The 22013-nt window shown below is 42.6% G+C and overlaps 1 protein-coding gene across 3 annotated transcripts; it reads right to left on the bottom strand.

The window, feature by feature from the left end:
• Positions 1 to 1082: 1082 nt before the first annotated feature.
• On the bottom strand, positions 1083 to 11805 carry LOC139368956 (cytochrome c oxidase subunit 4 isoform 2, mitochondrial-like). Of its 3 annotated transcripts, none has more exons than XM_071108485.1 (6): positions 11659 to 11767; positions 11089 to 11148; positions 4071 to 4167; positions 3534 to 3698; positions 3236 to 3367; positions 1083 to 3127 (listed from the first exon to the last, which is right to left on the bottom strand). In XM_071108485.1, the coding sequence occupies exons 3-6, from the start codon at positions 4165 to 4167 to the stop codon at positions 2994 to 2996; spliced, it is 528 nt and encodes a 175-aa protein (XP_070964586.1). In that variant the 5' UTR covers positions 11089 to 11148; positions 11659 to 11767; the 3' UTR covers positions 1083 to 2993. The 3 variants fall into 3 exon arrangements, with proteins under 3 accessions (XP_070964586.1, XP_070964583.1, XP_070964585.1); XM_071108482.1 differs by lacking the exon at positions 11659 to 11767 and adding an exon at positions 6161 to 6322 and having other exon boundaries at positions 11089 to 11143; XM_071108484.1 differs by lacking the exon at positions 11089 to 11148 and having other exon boundaries at positions 11659 to 11805.
• Positions 11806 to 22013: the final 10208 nt, after the last annotated feature.

The following is a 22013-nucleotide window of genomic DNA, read 5'->3' on the forward strand; positions in this document are numbered from 1 at the left end:
GAGCCGTTGTTGCTCCTAGACGTTTCCACTTCACAATAACAGCACTTACAGTTGTCCAGGGCAGCTCTAGCAGGGCAGAAATTTGACAAACTGACTTGTTGGAAAGGTTGCATCCTATGACGATGCCACGTTGAAGGTCACCGCTCTTCAGTAAGGCAATTCTACTGCCAGTGTTTATGGAGATTGCATGGCTGTGTGCTCGACTTTATACACATGTACGTGGCTGAAAGGGGTGTCCACATAATGTTGTGTATATAGTGTACGTGCAGATACAGTTGAAGTGGGAAGTTTACATACACTTAAGTTGGAGTCATAACAACTCGTTTTTCAACCACTCCACAATTGTCTTGTTAAAAAAACTAGAGTTTTGGCAAGTCGGTTAGGACATCTACTTTGTGCATGACACAAGTAATTGTTCCAACAATTGTTTACAGATTACTTCACTTATAATTCACTGTATCACAATTACAATGGTTCAGAAATGTACTTACACTTAGTAGACTGTGCCTTTAAACAGCTTAGAAAATTGCATAATATGCTTCAGAAGCTTCTGATAGGCTAATTGACATCATTTGAGTCAATTGGAGTGTATACCTGTGGATGTATTTCAAGACCTACCTTCAAACTCAGTGCCTTTTTGCTTGGGAAAATCAAAAGAAATCAACCAAGACCTCAGAAAAAAATGTAGACCTCCACGAGTCTGGTTCATCCTTGGGAGTAATTTCCAAACGCCTGAAGTTACCACGTTCATCTGTACAAACAATAGTATGCAAGTATAAACACCATGGGACAAGGTGTATGTAAACTTCCGTCTTCAACTGTACGTGCACCACGCTATTGCTCTCTCCCTCTGCTGTGGGTGAGTCTCGCAAGCTGTCACAAATGGCGAGAGGCTGAATCTCATTGGCTCGAACTCTAATTTATTGGGGGCTTGCCCACATGGGGGGAAATGTAGGGAATATAGTGCAGCACAGCTTCTAGAAAACAGTCTTTCAAACTATGGATTTCATGGCTAATTGAGGTAACACAGTAATGTTGCTCAGATTATGCATGAACTACACATTGACACATCCAGTCCAAAGTGGGAGGTCTAAACAAATACTTATTTATCACCAAAGTGCCAGAGCATGTCTTTAAAGCCAAAGTATCAGAGAATGTCTTTAAAGCCAAAGTATCAGAGCATGTCTTTAAAGCCAATGTTCCGGTGCATGTCTTTAAAGCCAAAGTATCAGAGCATGTCTTTAAAGCTAAAGTACCAGAGCATGTCTTTAAAGCCAAAGTAACGGAGCATGTCTTTAAAGCCAAAGTATCAGAGCATGTCTTTAAAGCCAAAGTATCGGAGCATGTCTTTAAAACCAAAGTATCGGAGCATGTCTTTAAAGCCAAAGTATCGGAGCATGTCTTTAAAGGCAAAGTATCGGAGCATGTCTTTAAAGCCAAAGTATCGGAGCATGTCTTTAAAGCCAAAGTATCGGAGCATGTCTTTAAAGCCAAAGTTCCGGTGCATGTCTTTAAAGCCAAAGTATCGGAGCATGTCTTTAAAGCCAAAGTTCCGGTGCATGTCTTTAAAGCCAATGTTCTGGTGCATGTCTTTAAAGCCAAAGTTCCGGTGCATGTCTTTTAAGACAAAGTACCAGAGCATGTCTTTAAAGCCAAAGTACCAGAGCATGTATTTTAAGACAAAGTACCAGAGCATGTCTTTAAAGCCAAAGTACCGGAGCATGTCTTTAAAGCCAAAGTATCGGAGCATGTCTTTAAAGCCAAAGTATCGGAGCATGTCTTTAAAGCCAAAGTATCGGAGCATGTCTTTAAAGAGTTTCACAGTTATGGGATAAAACAGAAGTATACTAGGCTGTGTTTTTTGTTAGAGTTGAGTGTATCTGAACCACAGGGACCACCAAGGCAATTGTATATTTGCACAACGCATCACCGGGGGCAAACTACCTGCCCTCCAGGACACCTACACCACCCGATGTCACAGGAAGGCCATAAAGATCATCAAGGACATCAACCACCCAAGCCACTGCCTGTTCACCCCGCTATCATCCAGAAGGCGAGGCCAGTACAGGTGCATCAAAGCTGGGACCGAGAGACTGAAAAACAGCTTCTATCTCAAGGCTATCAGACTGTTAAACAGCCACCACTAACATTGAGTGGCTGCTGCCAACACACTGACACTGACTCAACTCCAGCCACTTTAATAATGGGAATTGATGGGAAATGATGTAAATATATCACTAGCCACTTTAAACAATGCTACCTTATATAATGTTACTTACCCTACATTATTCATCTCATAGGCATACGTATATACTGTACTCTATATCATCGACTGTATCCTTATGTAATACATGTATCACTAGCCACTTTAACTATGCCACTTTGTTTACATACTCATCTCATATGTATATACTGTACTCGATACAATCTACTGTATCTGCCTATGCTGCTCTGTACCATCACTCATTCATATATCCTTATGTACATATTCTTTATCCCCTCACACTGTGTACAAGACAGTAGTTTTGGAATTGTTAGTTAGATTACTTGTTGGTTATTACTGCATTGTCGGAACTAGAAGCACAAGCATTTCGCTACACTCGCATTAACATCTGCTAACCATGTGTATGTGACAAATAAAATTTGATTTGATTTGATTTGATAACCCACAATATTCACTTCCTTTAGGGCCAAACCAGACACAATATTCACTTCCTTTAGGGCCAAACCAGACACAATACCACTGGAATGCTAAAGCAGAAATTAGGACAAGCACCCCATATTGTTAGACATATTTTCTCAGATAGATGGAGAGAGAAGAAAGCCAACCGTTTTTTGTAATTTTTTACTTAAACAGTATGGGGATGGATTCAGATGGGTAGCTTGCCACTATGGTGGAAGGAGAGGCTGTTGGCTAAACAGAGGCTCAAGGTGTTGTCAAGTCCAACCGCTCCTCATTTCAGTACAGTATCCCGTCCATTCCATTACTTCATTTACTTCCATTGTTTGTTCTTGTAGTCCCACTTGGCGGAAAAGCCCTCAATTGGGTTGACCCGCATGTCCAGCATCCTCTGGATCTGCTTAGCCTGCCACTCCTCACCAAAAGTGTGAGGTTGAGGTGGGTACACTGTGCGACACAAGGGAGAAAGAGAACAGCAGCTTTGAGGATGGAACATGTGTGATACAGGCTCGAGGAAGTCTATCAAGTTTAGCAATCAACCATGAGAATTCGTACCATAGTGGCCCTGCCAAAACACCACCAGACCAGTGATGCCAAAGAAGATGAACATCCCACCAATCACGGTCTTCCACTCATGGGACGGCTTCTTCATCTCAGGGTAGGTGTGGTTGAACTTCAGCCTGTACACTGGAGAAGGAGGACAGAGAAGGAGAAATATTAAGGGTAGCAGGATGAAAGGCTTTAAAATGAGAAGGAATGAGACAGTACATTTTCATTTGCTTTGGCAATGTAAACATTCAGTATTGTTTCCCATGCCAATAAAGCTATTTTAAATGAATTGAGAGGGGATTACAGGCAATTTTTTCCTCCTTGGACAGTGCAGTCCATGGCCCCTTCTCCTTCTGTTTCAGACTCTTATCCTTAGAATCAAGGACATCAATCCATGCTCTGTCTGGCAGAGGGGTGTCCAGACGATCCCAGTACATTGGCTGGGACATGTCCACCTGGTCAGATACCTCTACAGTACAGGAGCGATAGGACACAATATTGATTATGTGAGGGGGAGGTTGAGGTAAAGGGAGTTGTAAGGTAGGGTTTAGAGGTTTATAGACGTTAGAGAAGTAGACATTACACTGGGTGATAAGACCTCAGGTCCTTGCGCTTGTAAAACCATTCACCACTTAAAGCCAACAGCTCCATCTGCTGATAATACATGCAATGGCGCATTAGGCCATGCTATTTTAAATTCAACTTGCTCGAATAAAATTAGGATTTACACAACAAACTAGGATATGTGTATTGTGATTATTTATTTTTTTATACATTTATACTGAAAATAAATGTTTTTTCCTACAGACAATTATGCATGCAGTGCCATGTCAAAGAATACCGTGGTGGCTTGACATCCTCGCACCACTGTTGGTCAATCCCACCATCGCGCGCCTGGAAAACAAGCCCCCGACTCGTCCTGCTGTCAGGTGAAGCATCTGACAGGTGAGGAATAGAGACAGAACAAGATTTATACCTCAACTAAATGTCTCTACATAATTGATCATTCCATCCGGACCCAGTGAGCACCGTCCGACGTCGTTGTCCATGAACGTTGAAAATACGTCCATATTTGGTCCACCTGCCCTGGCCTTGATTTAAACATCCACAGATGTCATTTTTCGGTCCAGACCGGCCTTGATTTTAACGTCCACAGATGTCATTTTTCGGTCCAGACCGGCCTTGATTTTAACGTCCACAGACATCTGGTCCAGACCAGACAAAACATTTGATCTAAACATCGACGTCTATAATTGGTTCAGATTTGGACAGCACAGTATAGTAAAGAAAAGTAGAGTATAGTTCAGTACAGTAGAGTACAATACAGTACAGAAAAGTACAGTATTATGTACTCTATTGTACCCTACTGTACTCTAATGTACTGAACTAAACCGTGTACTTTACTGTATTTTAATGCACTCTGTGCTCTACTGCATTGGTGAGGGGGGGGGGGGGGGGGGGGGGGGCTGAGTAAAAAGGTTTGGGAACCCCTGCTCTACTGTTCTCTACTGTTGTCCAAACTTGTGAAACATAGACTATATTGGTTCCGACGTTTTAAGCTCTGGCATGCGTCAGCAACGTCAGAGCAGGGGAGCAAGACCTGTGTCTTGTTTAGAATAATACCCAGTGTGCTTTGCAAGTGTTCATTTTTTTTTAAACATTTACATTTTAGATATTAGCAGACACTCTTATCCAGAGCAACTTACAGTCAGTGCATTCAATTAAAAGGTAGATAAACAACCACATATTAATGACACTAATAGCACAACAACAAAATAACGTTTCCGTGACATTCCTGAGAAGTGCTCTGTTGTTTTTTGTCTGTTGGTCCAATACATTTGATCATGATCATTATCAGTTGTTAAAGCTTTTGAAAGTGCATGTGACAGGTAAGAGCAATGATACATATAATATAATGCTTTCTTTATTGACTAGTAGATCAAAGTTAATGTATGAGTGGTTGAACTTTGTCCATAGAAACAATTAACAAAAAATATATATTTTCAGCATATACGTCTTTTAGTGGTCATTTCAATGTAATTTTTCTCACTGGGGAGGCTCCCTCTTTCATTTTAAAGTGACCAGGTATTTTAACAATAAGCCAAAACGTATCCTCTGCGCAATGCCGTAAAAACTAAGGTTGATGAAAGAGCCTAGCTTCTTTAGGGACTTCATAGCAAAGCAAGTTAGGCTAAGTAACTACGCTGGTGGAGAGTGGGGTAAGTTGAGCCAAAGGGTTGGTTAAGCTACGCTTTGTTTCTAGCAGTGGTGCAAAGTACTTAGGTAAAAATACTTTAAAGTACCACTTAAGTAGTTTTTTTGGGGGGGGGGGAGAAGTCCATTAGAGTAGCAGCAAGGGATGAAACAATATACAATGTCTCTGAAGAGGTACGTTCCCACATGAAAAAAATAATGTAGTAGTCCGCAAAAACACTAAAAGGGAATACTGTGGTATTTACTGTAGTTTTACAGACAAGTAGTATACTGTAGTATTTATAGTTTACTACAGTCTAAATACTCCAGTAAGAAAGAAAAAAACTGTAGTATATACTATAGTAATTACTGTAGTGTTTTTGTGGACTGTAACATACAGTATTATTATTACCTGTAGTGTTTTTGTGGACTGTAACATACAGTATTATTATTACCTGTAGTGTTTTTGTGGACTGTAACATACAGTATTATTACCTGTAGTGTTTTTGTGGACTGTAACATACAGTATTATTACCTGTAGTGTTTTTGTGGACTGTAACATACAGTATTATTACCTGTAGTGTTTTTGTGGACTGTAACATACAGTATTATTATTACCTGTAGTGTTTTTGTGGACTGTATCATACAGTATTATTACCTGTAGTGTTTTTGTGGACTGTAACATACAGTATTATTACCTGTAGTGTTTTTGTGGACTGTAACATACAGTATTATTACCTGTAGTGTTTTTGTGGACATTACTGTTGCATTTTTGTTTCGTTGTCTTTGACATTGCAGTGGGGGCTTGTCCTTGAGGAACCCTACTGGACAAAATACTCAGAGCACATTTTCCATAACCTCTAGGTAGGTACGTAGATAAGACTGAGGTCTGAATGTAGCCTGTAGGGAACACAATATATGGTCTATACTTGGCATGTACAGTAGGTTTCTCACTTATGGGTGACACAAATTAGGATATGGGGGAGGGGAATGGGCGGGGTATATGAAAATGGTATATTGTAGTATATACCTTAGTAATTACTGCAGTGTTTTTGTGAACATTACTGTAGTATTTACTGTAGTGTTATTTGGTATGTAGTATACCGTAGTATTTACTATTGTATTCTACAGTATATTACAACATTATATAGTAATTACTACACATGATCGAGGGGGTACTACAGTGTGTAGTATAGTATTCTACAGTATACTACAGTTTACTGCAGAATTCTATAGTAAGTACTGTAATATTCTATTGTAAACTGTAGTTTCTTTAATGTGAGTTTACAACAAACAAAAAACATGTAACTTTGTGATAGAGAGGCTATGATATAGTAGCATAGGCACACAAGAGCTGTTTGAATACTCATACTAACTGCACTAACCATAAATGTGATGTAAATTGAGTATGTAGTATGCTTATTGGTCATAGTATGGATATAGTTAGTATGCCAAAAGTTCCCGGATGTCATACTAAATTCACCAAAATACAAAGTCTACAAGCAATGGACACTATTCACGTGCTCTTAGGGCCTATAATGCAATTCTTCAGAAAATGGGCGTGGCTTCACAACGTTTTCAGATGTGAAGAAAATGGCAGACAATATGCAGCCGAAGTCCAAAGAGAGAGGATACAAATTCGTTGCTTTAACTAATAAGGACAAAGGTTAAGAAGATGTTGAGCAATGTAATGACTTTTCAAATAAGTTACGTTACACGTTATGTTGGCTGACAATTTGTTTACGAACCACATTACAGCAGTATATACCGGGTAAGTTGCCTACTAGTACATCAAACTTGCCAGTATATTTACTTTATACTATCTAACTAACTACCCGATGTTTGTTGACTTGATTATTCACGTCATTCATAGCTTAGCGAAGTGGTCCGTTCATAAATTCGCTCTGGCACCACACTCCCAGGGCCCTCACCTCCTCCCTGTAGGCTGTCTCATCATTGTTGGTAATCAGGCCTACTACTGTAGTGTCTGTCGTCTGCAAACTTGATGATTGAGTTGGAGGTGTGCATGGCCACGCAGTCATGGGTGAACAGGGAGTACAGGAGGGGGCTGAGCACGTACACGTGTGGGGCCCCTGTGTTCCTACCTTCACCACCTGGGGTCCTGTCAGGAAGTCCAGGACCCAGTTGCACAGGGCGGGGTTCAGACCCAGGGCCCCGAGCTTAATGATGAGCTTGGAGGGTACTATGGCGTTGAATGCTGAGCTGTAGTCAATAAACAGCATTCTTACATACAGTTGAAGTCAGAAGTTTACATACGCTTAGGTTGGAGTCATTTAAAACTTGTTTTTCAACCACTCCACAAATGTTTTGTTAACAAATTATAGTTTTGGCAAGTCGGTTAGCACATCTACTTTGTGCATAACACAAGTCATTTTTCCAATAATTGTTTACAGACAGATTATTTCACTTAAAATTCACTGTATCACAATTCCAGTGGGTCAGAAGTTTACATACACTAAGTTGACTGTGCCTTCAAAACAGCTTAGAAAATTCCAGAAAATTATGCCATGGCTTTAGATGCTTCTGATAAGCTAATTGACATAATTTGAGTCAATTCGAGGTGTACTTGTGGATGTATTTCAACGCCTACCTTCAAACTCAGTGCCTCTTTGCTTGACATCATGGGAAAATCAAAAGAAATCAGCCAAGACCTCAGAAACAAAATTGTAGACCTCCATAAGTCTGGTTCATCCTTGGGAGCAATTTCCAAATGCCTGAAGGTACCACGTTCATCTGTACAAACAATAGTATGCAAGTATAAACACCATGGGACCATGGAGCCGTCATACCACTCAGGAAGGAGACGCGTTCTGTCTCCTAGAACGTACTTTGGAGCGAAAAGTGCAAATCAATCGCAGAACAACAGCAAAGGACCTTGTGAAGATACTGGAGGAAACGTGTACAAAAGTATCTATATCCACAGTAAAACGAGTCCCATATCGACATAACCTGAAAGGCCGCTCCAAAACCGCCATAAAAAAAGCCCGACTACGGTTTGCAACTGCACATGGGGACAAAGATCGTACTTTTTGGAGAAATGTCCTCTGGTCTGATGAAACAAAAATACAACTGTTTGGCCATAATGACCACCGTTATGTTTGGAGGAAAAGGGGGAGGCTTGCAAGTCGAAGAACACCATCCCAACCATGAAGCACGGGGGTGGCAGCATCATGTTGAGGGGGTGCTTTGCTACACAAGGGACTGGTGCACAACACAAAATAGATGGCACCATGAGAAAGGAAAATTATGTGGATATATTGAAGCAACATCTCAAAACATCAGTCAGGAACTTAAAGCTTGGTCATAAATGGATCTTCCAAATGGACAACGATCCCAAGCATACCTCCAAAGTTGTGGCAAAATGGCTTAAGGACAACAAAGTCAAGGTAGTGGAGTGGCCATCACAAAGCTCTGACCTCAATCCCATTGAAAATTTGTGGGCAGAACGTAAAAAGCATGTGCGAGCAAGGAGGCCTACAAACCTGACTCAGTTACACCAACTCTGTCAGGAGGAATGGGCCAAGATTCAATATTCAAAATATTATTCTGACGTTTTACATCCTTAAAATAAAGTAGTGATCCTAACTGACCTAAAACAGAATATTTACTAGGATTAAATGTCAGGAATTGTGACAAACTGAGTTTAAATGTATTTAGCTAAGGTGTATGTAAACTTCCAACTTCAACTGTAGGTATTCCTCTTGTCCAGATGAGATAGGGTCGTGTGCAGTGTGATGGTGATTGCATTGTATGTGGATCTATTGGTAAGCAAATTGGAGTGGGTCTAGGGTGTCAGGTAAGGTAGAGGTGATGTGATCCTTGACTAGTCTCTCAAAGCACTTCATGATGACAGAAGTCAATTAATTCCGTTACCTTTGCTTTCTTGGGTACAGGAAAAATCGTGGACACGGCGAAGCAGTATTAATTAACACAACGAAGCAGTATTAATTAACACAACGAAGCAGTATTAACACGACAAAGCAATATTAACAGGATGAAGCAGTATTAATTAACACAACGAAGCAGTATTAATTAACACAACGAAGCAGTATTAATTAACACAACGAAGCAGTATTAACAGGATGAAGCAGTATTAACACAACGAAGCAGTATTAACACGACGAAGCAGTATTAACACGACGAAGCAGTATTAACAGGAGGAAGCAGTATTAACACAACGAAGCAGTATTAACACAACGAAGCAGTATTAACACGACGAAGCAGTATTAACAGGATGAAGCAATATGAACACAACGAAGCAGTATTAACAGGATGAAGCAGTATTAACACGACGAAACAGTATTAACACGACGAAACAGTATTAACAGGATGAAGCAGTATTAACACGACGAAGCAGTATTAACAGGATGAAGCAATATGAACACGACGAAGCAGTATTTTAACAAGCAAAAACAGAATCTCTAGGCTTTGCAAAAAATTAAAATAAAATTAACAAAATGCTGAATTGGCTTAGTCTTGTTTTTTATGTTTTAGAAAAACAACATAACTCACAGCCTATCCTAACGTTACACGGCCTAATTTTATTAGCGATCTACCGGATATTTACAGTGTATCATTGCTATGCACCATTGCCATTTCTACAGTGTATCATTGCTATGCATAGCGGTGTGCATCATCAGTGGACTAATCACAGGCTACTGTTACTTGGCCTAACGTTATAATGTTTTGCTAGCTAGCGCACGTTAACTTACAGTGTGCCATTGCTATGCATAGCCTACTGTCAATTTACCACTGGGGAAGGAATCGTCCATTTCAAATGACGAACTGTTCATTGCCTGGTTTGGACTTGCAGCAGCAGGCACCGGATCGTCTCTGACGATGTGTCCACAGGTCCGACTGGGTTGGTTGTGAGTCAATGATAGCGTCAATAATGTCAAAGCATTAATTAACAGTTGTCTTTTCATCCGCCGCGCGTCCAGACCTTCAATTAAATGTAGCCTACTGTGAGCATTATTATAAAAATAGAAAATCTTTGCCCTACACCGGTCTGCATTGCTTAAATAGCCTTTTGCTCCCATACATTCGCAAATGTTTCCCATACGTTTGTTTGACAATTCCGCATTGCTACTCTCATCTCCCCAAGTCTCCATTTCACATACAGTCCACGTCGCCCCTTTGCCCTTATTTCAACACTTTTTTGTATTTTTTTTAGCTATTTAATAGTATGTCTACCTAAAGTTAACTGGCGAACAAAAGTTTAATGACCAACAGAAAATAACGAATATCGCTCGTGTTGCATCTTTGTATTTTGAACGTTTCACGACACGTGTTGCCGGTCACATTACCTGCTACCCTGGCCCACCTGCTACCCTGGTCCTAAATCTTGAATCCACAGCCCAGGCATTGTCCAGGATTCGTTTACGTTTTACATATTCTTTATAGCGCGGATCAGGGTACCGAACGCTCCAGGATCATACAGGGGATATGGGAAAGCGTCCATAATTACACTATAGCCCCCCACTCCAGGTTTAGACTAAACTAAAACCAGGGGACGATTCAGAAAGGCTGGGAATACTAGCTAATTTAGGAGATTTGTTTGAATTGCAAGAGTAATACTCTGTCTGTCTGTCTGTCTGTCTGTGTGTGTCTCTCTCACTCACACACACACACACACACACACATACCAGCAAGGAACATTTTTGGAACCTGGCAGTTGGTCAACATCAGCAGCCATGTCTCCACGTCTAAATGATCTCCACACACAGACGGACAGACAAACAGACACAGACCATTATACATTTATGAGACACACTTTGAGACATTTATGCAAAATCATTTGTGCAGACATATTTTTTTATCAAGGAGTACAGTGTGATTTGTTCTCCAAATATGGAGTTGTGTCTGTCTTTTAAGGCACAAATGTTTACAAATGAAACTTGTGGAGAATTGAGTTAACACATAGGGCATTGGCCGGCTAATAGCCTAATGCATAATTTCAAAAGGCATTGAGAGATATTACAATTATTTGTATCCAAATACAGTATTGCATACCATTAACACAATCCATTTTCCTCTCTCAACAGCCTGACGAGGAACAGTACCAATGCTCATGCCTTTGTTTGTAGAAGTCTCTGTCTGCACATTACGTGTTAGAAGTCTAGAGACCCCTCTCAACCTTCCAACCCAGCCCCCTGTCTGACCCAAATAGCTAGTCCTCTCTGACCCCAAAGGTTCTGAAGTCATCGGGTACTCACATTTGTCCTGAGAGAGTGGACCTTGAGAAAAACAATATGGACAAAAAAAAGTTCACCCACTCTTCAGCGATTGCCTGCTTTGGCGCACTGTGGCTGTGTCTCAGCTTTGGCTCTTGGGGAGAAAATGGGAGGGCTAAAGGCAGAGAGGGGGTGTGTGAGAGCTTAGAGAGACTAAACCAGTAAACAATCTGAGAAAGCATGTGACACTACTGGCAGACTAGAGCAGGGATAGGATTGCACTGTAAAATATATATATTCACTCTCTCTTTAATACTTTTCTCCTTTCCACCTTCACACATCTTACAGAGAACTCCACTGGGACAGAAACAGGGAGCCTCTGGAATGCAGAAAGGGTCACTTTAGGTCAGTTTTATTATAAGAACGAGGGGTCTTAGAAAATAGTTACTTTAACAGTGAAGAGGAAATGGAAAAAGATCTCTAGAGAGAGAGAGAGAAAGAGACCGAGAGAGGCCGTGTGAAAGGTTGAACGAGAGAGACCAAGAGAGGGTAGAGAAAAAGAGTGAGATGTGAACCTCGGTATTTCGGGAGGAAGAGTGGGTGTTAGAAAAAGAGTGAGATGTGAACCTCGGTATTTCGGGAGGAAGAGTGGGTGTTAGAAAAAGAGTGAGATGTGAACCTCGGTATTTCGGGAGGAAGAGTGGGTGTTAGAAAAAGAGTGAGATGTGAACCTCGGTATTTCGGGAGGAAGAGTGGGTGTTAGAAAAAGAGTGAGATGTGAACCTCGGTATTTCGGGAGGAAGAGTGGGTGTTAGAAAAAGAGTGAGATGTGAACCTCGGTATTTCGGGAGGAAGAGTGGGTGTTAGAAAAAGAGTGAGATGTGAACCTCTGTATTTCGGGAGGAAGAGTGGGTGTTAGAAAAAGAGTGAGATGTGAACCTCGGTATTTCGGGAGGAAGAGTGGGTGTTAGAAAAAGAGTGAGATGTGAACCTCTGTATTTCGGGAGGAAGAGTGGGTGTTAGAAAAAGAGTGAGATGTGAACCTCTGTATTTCGGGAGGAAGAGTGGGTGTTAGAAAAAGAGTGAGATGTGAACCTCTGTATTTCGGGAGGAAGAGTGGGTGTTAGAAAAAGAGTGAGATGTGAACCTCGGTATTTCGGGAGGAAGAGTGGGTGTTAGAAAAAGAGTGAGATGTGAACCTCTGTATTTCGGGAGGAAGAGTGGGTGTTAGAAAAAGAGTGAGATGTGAACCTCTGTATTTCGGGAGGAAGAGTGGGTGTTAGAAAAAGAGTGAGATGTGAACCTCGGTATTTCGGGAGGAAGAGTGGGTGTTAGAAAAAGAGTGAGATGTGAACCTCGGTATTTCGGGAGGAAGAGTGGGTGTTAGAAAAAGAGTGAGATGTGAACCTCGGTATTTCGGGAGGAAGAGTGGGTGTTAGAAAAAGAGTGAGATGTGAACCTCTGTATTTCGGGAGGAAGAGTGGGTGTTAGAAAAAGAGTGAGATGTGAACCTCGGTATTTCGGGAGGAAGAGTGGGTGTTAGAAAAAGAGTGAGATGTGAACCTCTGTATTTCGGGAGGAAGAGTGGGTGTTAGAAAAAGAGTGAGATGTGAACCTCGGTATTTCGGGAGGAAGAGTGGGTGTTAGAAAAAGAGTGAGATGTGAACCTCTGTATTTCGGGAGGAAGAGTGGGTGTTAGAAAAAGAGTGAGATGTGAACCTCTGTATTTCGGGAGGAAGAGTGGGTGTTAGAAAAAGAGTGAGATGTGAACCTCGGTATTTCGGGAGGAAGAGTGGGTGTTAGAAAAAGAGTGAGATGTGAACCTCGGTATTTCGGGAGGAAGAGTGGGTGTTAGAAAAAGAGTGAGATGTGAACCTCGGTATTTCGGGAGGAAGAGTGGGTGTTAGAAAAAGAGTGAGATGTGAACCTCTGTATTTCGGGAGGAAGAGTGGGTGTTAGAAAAAGAGTGAGATGTGAACCTCGGTATTTCGGGAGGAAGAGTGGGTGTTAGAAAAAGAGTGAGATGTGAACCTCTGTATTTCGGGAGGAAGAGTGGGTGTTAGAAAAAGAGTGAGATGTGAACCTCGGTATTTCGGGAGGAAGAGTGGGTGTTAGAAAAAGAGTGAGATGTGAACCTCGGTATTTCGGGAGGAAGAGTGGGTGTTAGAAAAAGAGTGAGATGTGAACCTCTGTATTTCGGGAGGAAGAGTGGGTGTTAGAAAAAGAGTGAGATGTGAACCTCGGTATTTCGGGAGGAAGAGTGGGTGTTAGAAAAAGAGTGAGATGTGAACCTCGGTATTTCGGGAGGAAGAGTGGGTGTTAGAAAAAGAGTGAGATGTGAACCTCTGTATTTCGGGAGGAAGAGTGGGTGTTAGAAAAAGAGTGAGATGTGAACCTCGGTATTTCGGGAGGAAGAATGGGTGTTAGAAAAAGAGTGAGATGTGAACCTCGGTATTTCGGGAGGAAGAGTGGGTGTTAGAAAAAGAGTGAGATGTGAACCTCTGTATTTCGGGAGGAAGAGTGGGTGTTAGAAAAAGAGTGAGATGTGAACCTCGGTATTTCGGGAGGAAGAGTGGGTGTTAGAAAAAGGGAAAGAGACCAGATGGGATCAGGTTCCGACCTGATTTAGGTTTAGGACCCGAACCACCATAACCCCTGACAGTTGTTTGGCTGCTGGTATGTGATCCACAGGAGGGAAACCAACGGTGTGGGCGCTGAGGGGAGAGGAGGGGGAGTGACAAGAGCGGTTGGTTAAGGACTCCACAGTACTGTATGCTGTTTAGCAAGCAAATGTAGACAGCAGCTCTTAACTCAGAGGCACCTGTCTCTCTCTCTCTCTCTCTCTCTCACACACACACACACACACACACACACTCACTCACTCACTCACTCACTCACTCACTCACTCACTCACTCACTCACTCACTCACTTGACTAGCATGAAAATATGAATAAGCTGCAGGCGATTGTGCCAGGTTGCTTTATTAGGTTAAGGTCAATGTTAGCATAAAGTACACCCACTTTGGTAGCACAATTGACCTACCCATTTCAGCAGAACATGGTAAAGAAATGACTGAAGTACTAACAGCCAGATTCTTGTAGTAGGAGGTTTTCAATCCATATTAACACAGAGCAGTGCAATGGATTCGGCCAGTCTGTTAAAGAGTAACTTCCCTCTGATAAACAGTGTTTTTTTCTGGTACATTACGTAACCATCAGAGTCCACTTTACTTGGACAAACCCTCTTTACTGCTTCTTTGATATCTTCATGGTTTGTATATATAAAAGTACATTCAATCTGCTTGCCGATCTTTCACCAGCACAGGACTAAGTATATTTGACTGCAACGGGAGACCTGAATAAATCTAGTGTGTGGTTGGATGTATGCCTTTCAGCAGTGGTGGGAAAAGTACCCAATTGTCATACTTGGGATGGCAGGGTAGCCTAGTGGTTTTTTTTATTTTTTTATTTTTTTTTATTTCACCTTTATTTAACCAGGTAGGCTAGTTGAGAACAAGTTCTCATTTGCAACTGCGACCTGGCCAAGATAAGGCATAGCAGTGTGAACAGACAACACAGAGTTACACATGGAGTAAACAATTAACAAGTCAATAACACAGTAGAAAAAAGGGGAGTCTATATATACATTGTGTGCAAAAGGCATGAGAAGGTAGGCAAATAATTACAATTATGCAGATTAACACTGGAGTGATAAATGATCAGATGGTTATGTACAGGTAGAGATATTGGTGTGCAAAAGAGCAGAAAAATAAATAAATAAAAACAGTATGGGGATGAGGTAGGTGAAAATGGGTGGGCTATTTACCAATAGACTATGTACAGCTGCAGCGATCGGTTAGCTGCTCAGATAGCAGATGTTTGAAGTTGGTGAGGGAGATAAAAGTCTCCAACTTCAGCGATTTTTGCAATTCGTTCCAGTCCAGGTTAGAGCGTTGGACTAGTAACCGAAAGGTTGCAAGTTCAAACCCCCGAGCTGACAAGGTACAAATCTGTCGTTCTGCCCCGGCAGTTAACCCACTGTTCCCTGGTAGGCCGTCATTGAAAATAAGAATTTGTTCTTAACTGACTTGCCTAGTTAAATAAAGGTCAAATAAAAACATTTATAAAAATACTGGAGTAAAAATAAAGATAAATGAATAGAAAAGTGACCCAGTAAAATAATACAAGTATTTGTTTGGTAAAAGTCTAAATGTATTTGGTTTAAAATATACTTAAATATCAAAAGTAAAAGTATAAATCATTTCACATTCCTTATATTAAGCAAACCAGAAGGCACAAATTTCTTTTTTTAATTTTTTTTTTACGGATAGCCAGGGGAACACTCCAACACTCAGACATCAATTACAAACAAAGCATGTGTTTAGTGACTCTTCCAGATCAGAGGCAGTAGGGATGACCAGGGATGTTCTCTGTTTAGTGAGTCCACCAGGTCAGAGGCAGTAGGGATGACCAGGGATGTTCTCTGTTTAGTGAGTCCACCAGATCAGAGGCAGTAGGGATGACCAGGGATGTTCTTTGTTTAGTGAGTCCGTCAGATCAAAGGCAGTAGGGATGACCAGGGATGTTCTCTGTTTAGTGAGTCCACCAGATCAGAGGCAGTAGGGATGACCAGGGATGTTCTCTGTTTAGTGAGTCCGCCAGATCAGAGGCAGTAGGGATGACCAGGGATGTTCTCTGTTTAGTGAGTCCACCAGATCAGAGGCAGTAGGGATGACCAGGGATGTTCTCTGTTTAGTGAGTCCGCCAGATCAGAGGCAGTAGGGATGACCAGGGATGTTCTCTGTTTAGTGACTCCACCAGATCAAAGGCAGTAGGGATGACCAGGGATGTTCTCTGTTTAGTGAGTCCACCAGATCAGAGGCAGTAGGGATGACCAGGGATGTTCTCTGTTTAGTGAGTCCACCAGATCAGAGGCAGTAGGGATGACCAGGGATGTTCTCTGTTTAGTGAGTCCACCAGATCAGAGGCAGTAGGGATGACCAGGGATGTTCTCTGTTTAGTGAGTCCACCAGATCAGAGGCAGTAGGGATGACCAGGGATGTTCTCTGTTTAGTGAGTCCACCAGGTCAGAGGCAGTAGGGATGACCAGGGATGTTCTCTGTTTAGTGAGTCCACCAGATCAGAGGCAGTAGGGATGACCAGGGATGTTCTCTGTTTAGTGAGTCCGCCAGATCAGAGGCAGTAGGGATGACCAGGGATGTTCTCTGTTTAGTGAGTCCACCAGATCAGAGGCAGTAGGGATGACCAGGGATGCTCTCTGTTTAGTGAGTCCGCCAGATCAGAGGCAGTAGGGATGACCAGGGATGTTCTCTGTTTAGTGAGTCCAACAGATCAGAGGCAGTAGGGACGACCAGGGATGTTCTCTTGATAAGTGTGTGAATTGAACCATTTTCCTTTCCTGCTAAGCATTCAAAATGTAATGAATAACTTTTGTGTGTCAGGGAAAATGTATCAAGTAAAAAGTACAGTTATTTCCTTTAGGAATGTAGTGAAGTAAAAGTAAAAGTTGTCAAATATATAAATAGTAAAGTAAAGTTCAGATACCTCCCAAAAAACGACTTAAGTAGTACTTTAAAGTATTTTTACACCACGGCCTTTCAGTGCTACAACTCATAGTACAGTCCCACTGGGCACACGCTGATTTAATCAATGTTGTTTCCATTTTATTTCAACGAAATTACGTTGAATAGACGTTGAATTGACGTCTGTGCCCAGTCGGTTATATTATTATGCACCAACAAACGTGTGCTGCAGACCAATGGTTCTTAGAAATACAAAATGGCTAAAAAGTAAAAAAGTTCTGCTAGTTACTATTGGTGAACCCCCCCCACCACCAACTTGCTCCGGGGGCTTTCCGTTGTCACGTGTTGCTGACGAAACTCCGATAACGACCAGATAGATAGTGGCGATGGGATCAATAAACCCATCAATTTCGGGACACACTCGTGAATTGAATGATGCAATTTATGTCCCCAATTTTAATAAAAACGAGCATGACATTTGAATGGCCAAATCCGCCTGGGGTTTTACACGATATTAACCCTTCCTCAGTTTTGGGACATTTGTGCAAATGAACGCAAAAATGGAGCGGCGAGGGGAAGGTGGTTATTTTGAATTCAGACGACAGCTACTCAATAGTGCCGCAATTGTGTGGTTACCACATTTAGACACAAGGTGGCAGCATGTACATAACTTCAGATTCAATAGTATCGCCTTGGATTATTGGTGAAGTGCTGTAGGTTTATCAAGTAGGTCTAAAATGGATATAGCCTTTTTCTGTTGGCATTCTATTCACTTCAGGAGGCCGTCAGAGAGAGAAAGGAAGATTAAGGCTACTGGGATTTGTGTTTCTCTGGGTTTTGTGGAAAGACTGAGGTTGATCCATGAGAGATATTGGGAATGAGTCCTAATGTTTAATTAAACAAGTTTTTCTCAAACGGTAGTGTGACGGCTACAACTGAAGTGGATGATCAGCTTTATACTTCGACCAGTGATGGAACATGACAGACTGATTGGTTATTACAATTCACGCATTTATCAAGAGAAAATCCCTGGTCATCCCTACTGCCTCTGATCTGGAGGACTCACTAAACAGAGAACATCCCTGGTCCCTACTGCCTCTGATCTAGCAGACTCACTAAACAGAGAACATCCCTGGTCCCTACTGCCTCTGATCTAGCAGACTCACTAAACAGAGAACATCCCTGGTCATCCCTACTGCCTCTGATCTAGCAGACTCACTAAACAGAGAACATCCCTGGTCATCCCTACTGCCTCTGATCTAGCAGACTCACTAAATAGAGAACATCCCTGGTCATCCCTACTACCGCTGATCTGGAGGACTCACTAAACAGAGAACATCCCTGGTCATCCCTACTGCCTCTAATCTAGCAGACTCACTAAACACAAATGCTTTGTTTGTAAATTAGTGTTGGTGTGCCACTGGCTATCTGTAAATTGAAAAACAAGAAAATTGTGCAGTCTGGTTTGCTTAATATGAGGAATTTGAATTGATTGACACTTTTACTTTGATACTTAAGTATATTAAAAAACAAAATACTTTTAGACTTTTACTCAAGTAGTATTTTACTGGGTGACTTTCACTTTTACTTGAGTAATTTTTTTAATGTTCTTTTGTGTTATTGACTGTATGTTTGTTTAAGTGGAACTCTGTGTTGTTGTTTTTCTCACACTGCTTTGCTTTATCTTGGCCAGGTCGAAGTTGTAAATGAGAACTTGTTCTCAACTGGCCTACCTGGTTAAATAAAGGTGTTCTCAACTGGCCTACCTGGTTAAATAAAGGTGTTCTCAACTGGCCTACCTGGTTAAATAAAGGTGTTCTCAACTGGCCTACCTGGTTAAATAAAGGTGTTCTCAACTAGCCTACCTGGTTAAATAAAGGTGTTCTCAACTGGCCTATCTGGTTAAATAAAGGTGTTCTCAACTAGCCTACCTGGTTAAATAAAGGTGAAATAAAAAATAAATACAATTCTATTAAGGTATCTTTACGCTGGGAGGACATTATCATAACAGCTGGGAGGACATTACCATAACAACTGGGAGGACATTACCATAACAGCTGGGAGGACATTACCATAACAACTGGGAGGGCATTATCATAACAGCTGGTAGGACATTACCATAACAACTGGGAGGACATTACCATAACAGCTGGGAGGACATTATCATAACAGCTGGGAGGACATTACCATAACAACTGGGAGGACATTATCATAACAGCTGGGAGGACATTACCATAACAACTGGGAAGACATTACCATAACAACTGGGAGGACATTATCATAACAACTGGGAGGACATTATCATAACAGCTGGGAGGACATTACCATAACAGCTGGGAGGACATTACCATAACAACTGGGAGGACATTATCATAACAGCTGGGAGGACATTACCATAACAGCTGGGAGGACATTACCATAACAACTGGGAGGGCATTATCATAACAGCTGGTAGGACATTACCATAACAACTGGGAGGACATTACCATAACAGCTGGGAGGACATTATCATAACAGCTGGGAGGACATTACCATAACAACTGGTAGGACATTATCATAACAGCTGGGAGGACATTACCATAACAGCTGGGAGGACATTACCATAACAACTGGGAGGACATTATCATAACAGCTGGTAGGACATTACCATAACAACTGGGAGGACATTACCATAACAGCTGGGAGGACATTACCATAACAGCTGGGAGGACAAGACATAGAGCTGACATAAATGTCAGAGGCCGTGGACCCCTCCAACAAACACCCCCAAACAGGGCGGCACATGTCCCCTTGATTTATTCATGAAAATTAAGTAGATGCCCTGACGGTGCACACATCCACCACACCCCCAAGTCGATGCCCCTATTGTCGGTCGATGCCCCACATCCACCACACCCCCAAGTCGATGCCCCTATTGTCGATCGATGCCCCACATCCACCACACCCCCAAGTCGATGCCCCTATTGTCGATCGATGCCCCACATCCACCACACCCCCAAGTTGATGCCCCTATTGTCGGTCGATGCCCCACATCCACCACACCCCCAAGTCGATGCCCCTATTGTCGATCGATGCCCCACATCCACCACACCCCAAAGTCGATGCCCCTATTGTCGGTCGATGCCCCACATCCACCACACCCCCAAGTCGATGCCCCTATTGTCGGTCGATGCCCCACATCCACCACACCCCCAAGTCGATGCCCCTATTGTCGATCGATGCCCCACATCCACCACACCCCCAAGTCGATGCCCCTATATTCGGTCGATGCCCCTATTTCTGTATAAGCCCTTGGGTTTCCAACCTGCACACAGTTATTTGGTTTTCGTCTGTATTGTTGTCTATCACTTGTTTTCTTTCGTGAATTTTTTTATTTAACCTTTATTTAACAAGGCAAGTCAGTTAAGCACACATTCTTATTTACAATGACGGCATTGGAACAGTGAGTTAACTGCCTTGTTCAGGGGCAGAATGACACCTCATCATCACACATTGTGTAATGTTCACTATATCCAGCACGCATCAAATTAACACGGCTTCTTTTTTTATCTCCATTTAGGAGAAGCTGACGGAGAAACACTGTAGGCAGCATCCCAGAGACAGGACACATCAGGTCTCTGTAGTCAGGGTAGACAGCATCCCAGAGACAGGACACATCAGGTCTCTGTAGTCAGGGTAGGCAGCATCCCAGAGACAGGACACATCAGGTCTCTATAGTCAGGGTAGGCAGCATCCCAGAGACAGGACACATCAGGTCTCTGTAGTCAGGGTAGACAGCATCCCAGAGACAGGACACATCAGGTATTTGTAGTCAGGGTAGACAGCATCCCAGAGACAGGACACATCAGGTCTCTGTAGTCAGGGTAGACAGCATCCCAGAGACAGGACACATCAGGTCTCTGTAGTCAGGGTAGACAGCATCCCAGAGACAGGACACATCATGTCTCTGTAGTCACTGTAGGCAGCATCCCAGAGACAGGACACATCAGGTCTCTGTAGTCAGGGTAGACAGCATCCCAGAGACAGGACACATCAGGTCTTTGTAGTCAGGGTAGGCAGCATCCCAGAGACAGGACACATCAGGTCTTTGTAGTCAGGGTAGGCAGCATCCCAGAGACAGGACACATCAGGTCTCTATAGTCAGGGTAGGCAGCATCCCAGAGACAGGACACATCAGGTCTCTGTAGTCAGGGTAGACAGCATCCCAGAGACAGGACACATCAGGTATTTGTAGTCAGGGTAGACAGCATCCCAGAGACAGGACACATCAGGTCTCTGTAGTCAGGGTAGACAGCATCCCAGAGACAGGACACATCAGGTCTCTGTAGTCAGGGTAGACAGCATCCCAGAGACAGGACACATCATGTCTCTGTAGTCACTGTAGGCAGCATCCCAGAGACAGGACACATCAGGTCTCTGTAGTCAGGGTAGACAGCATCCCAGAGACAGGACACATCAGGTCTCTGTAGTCAGGGTAGACAGCATCCCAGAGACAGGACACATCAGGTCTCTGTAGTCAGGGTAGACAGCATCCCAGAGACAGGACACATCAGGTCTCTGTAGTCACTGTAGGCAGCATCCCAGAGACAGGACACATCAGGTCTCTGTAGTCAGGGTAGACAGCATCCCAGAGACAGGACACATCAGGTCTCTGTAGTCACTGTAGGCAGCATCCCAGAGACAGGACACATCAGGTCTCTGTAGTCAGAGTAGACAGCATCCCAGAGACAGGACACATCAGGTCTTTGTAGTCAGGGTAGGCAGCATCCCAGAGACAGGACACATCAGGTCTTTGTAGTCAGGGTAGGCAGCATCCCAGAGACAGGACACATCAGGTCTCTGTAGTCAGGGTAG

Source organism: Oncorhynchus clarkii, chromosome 16, assembly GCF_045791955.1.
Source record: "Oncorhynchus clarkii lewisi isolate Uvic-CL-2024 chromosome 16, UVic_Ocla_1.0, whole genome shotgun sequence".
Taxonomy (NCBI): Eukaryota; Metazoa; Chordata; class Actinopteri; order Salmoniformes; family Salmonidae; genus Oncorhynchus; species Oncorhynchus clarkii.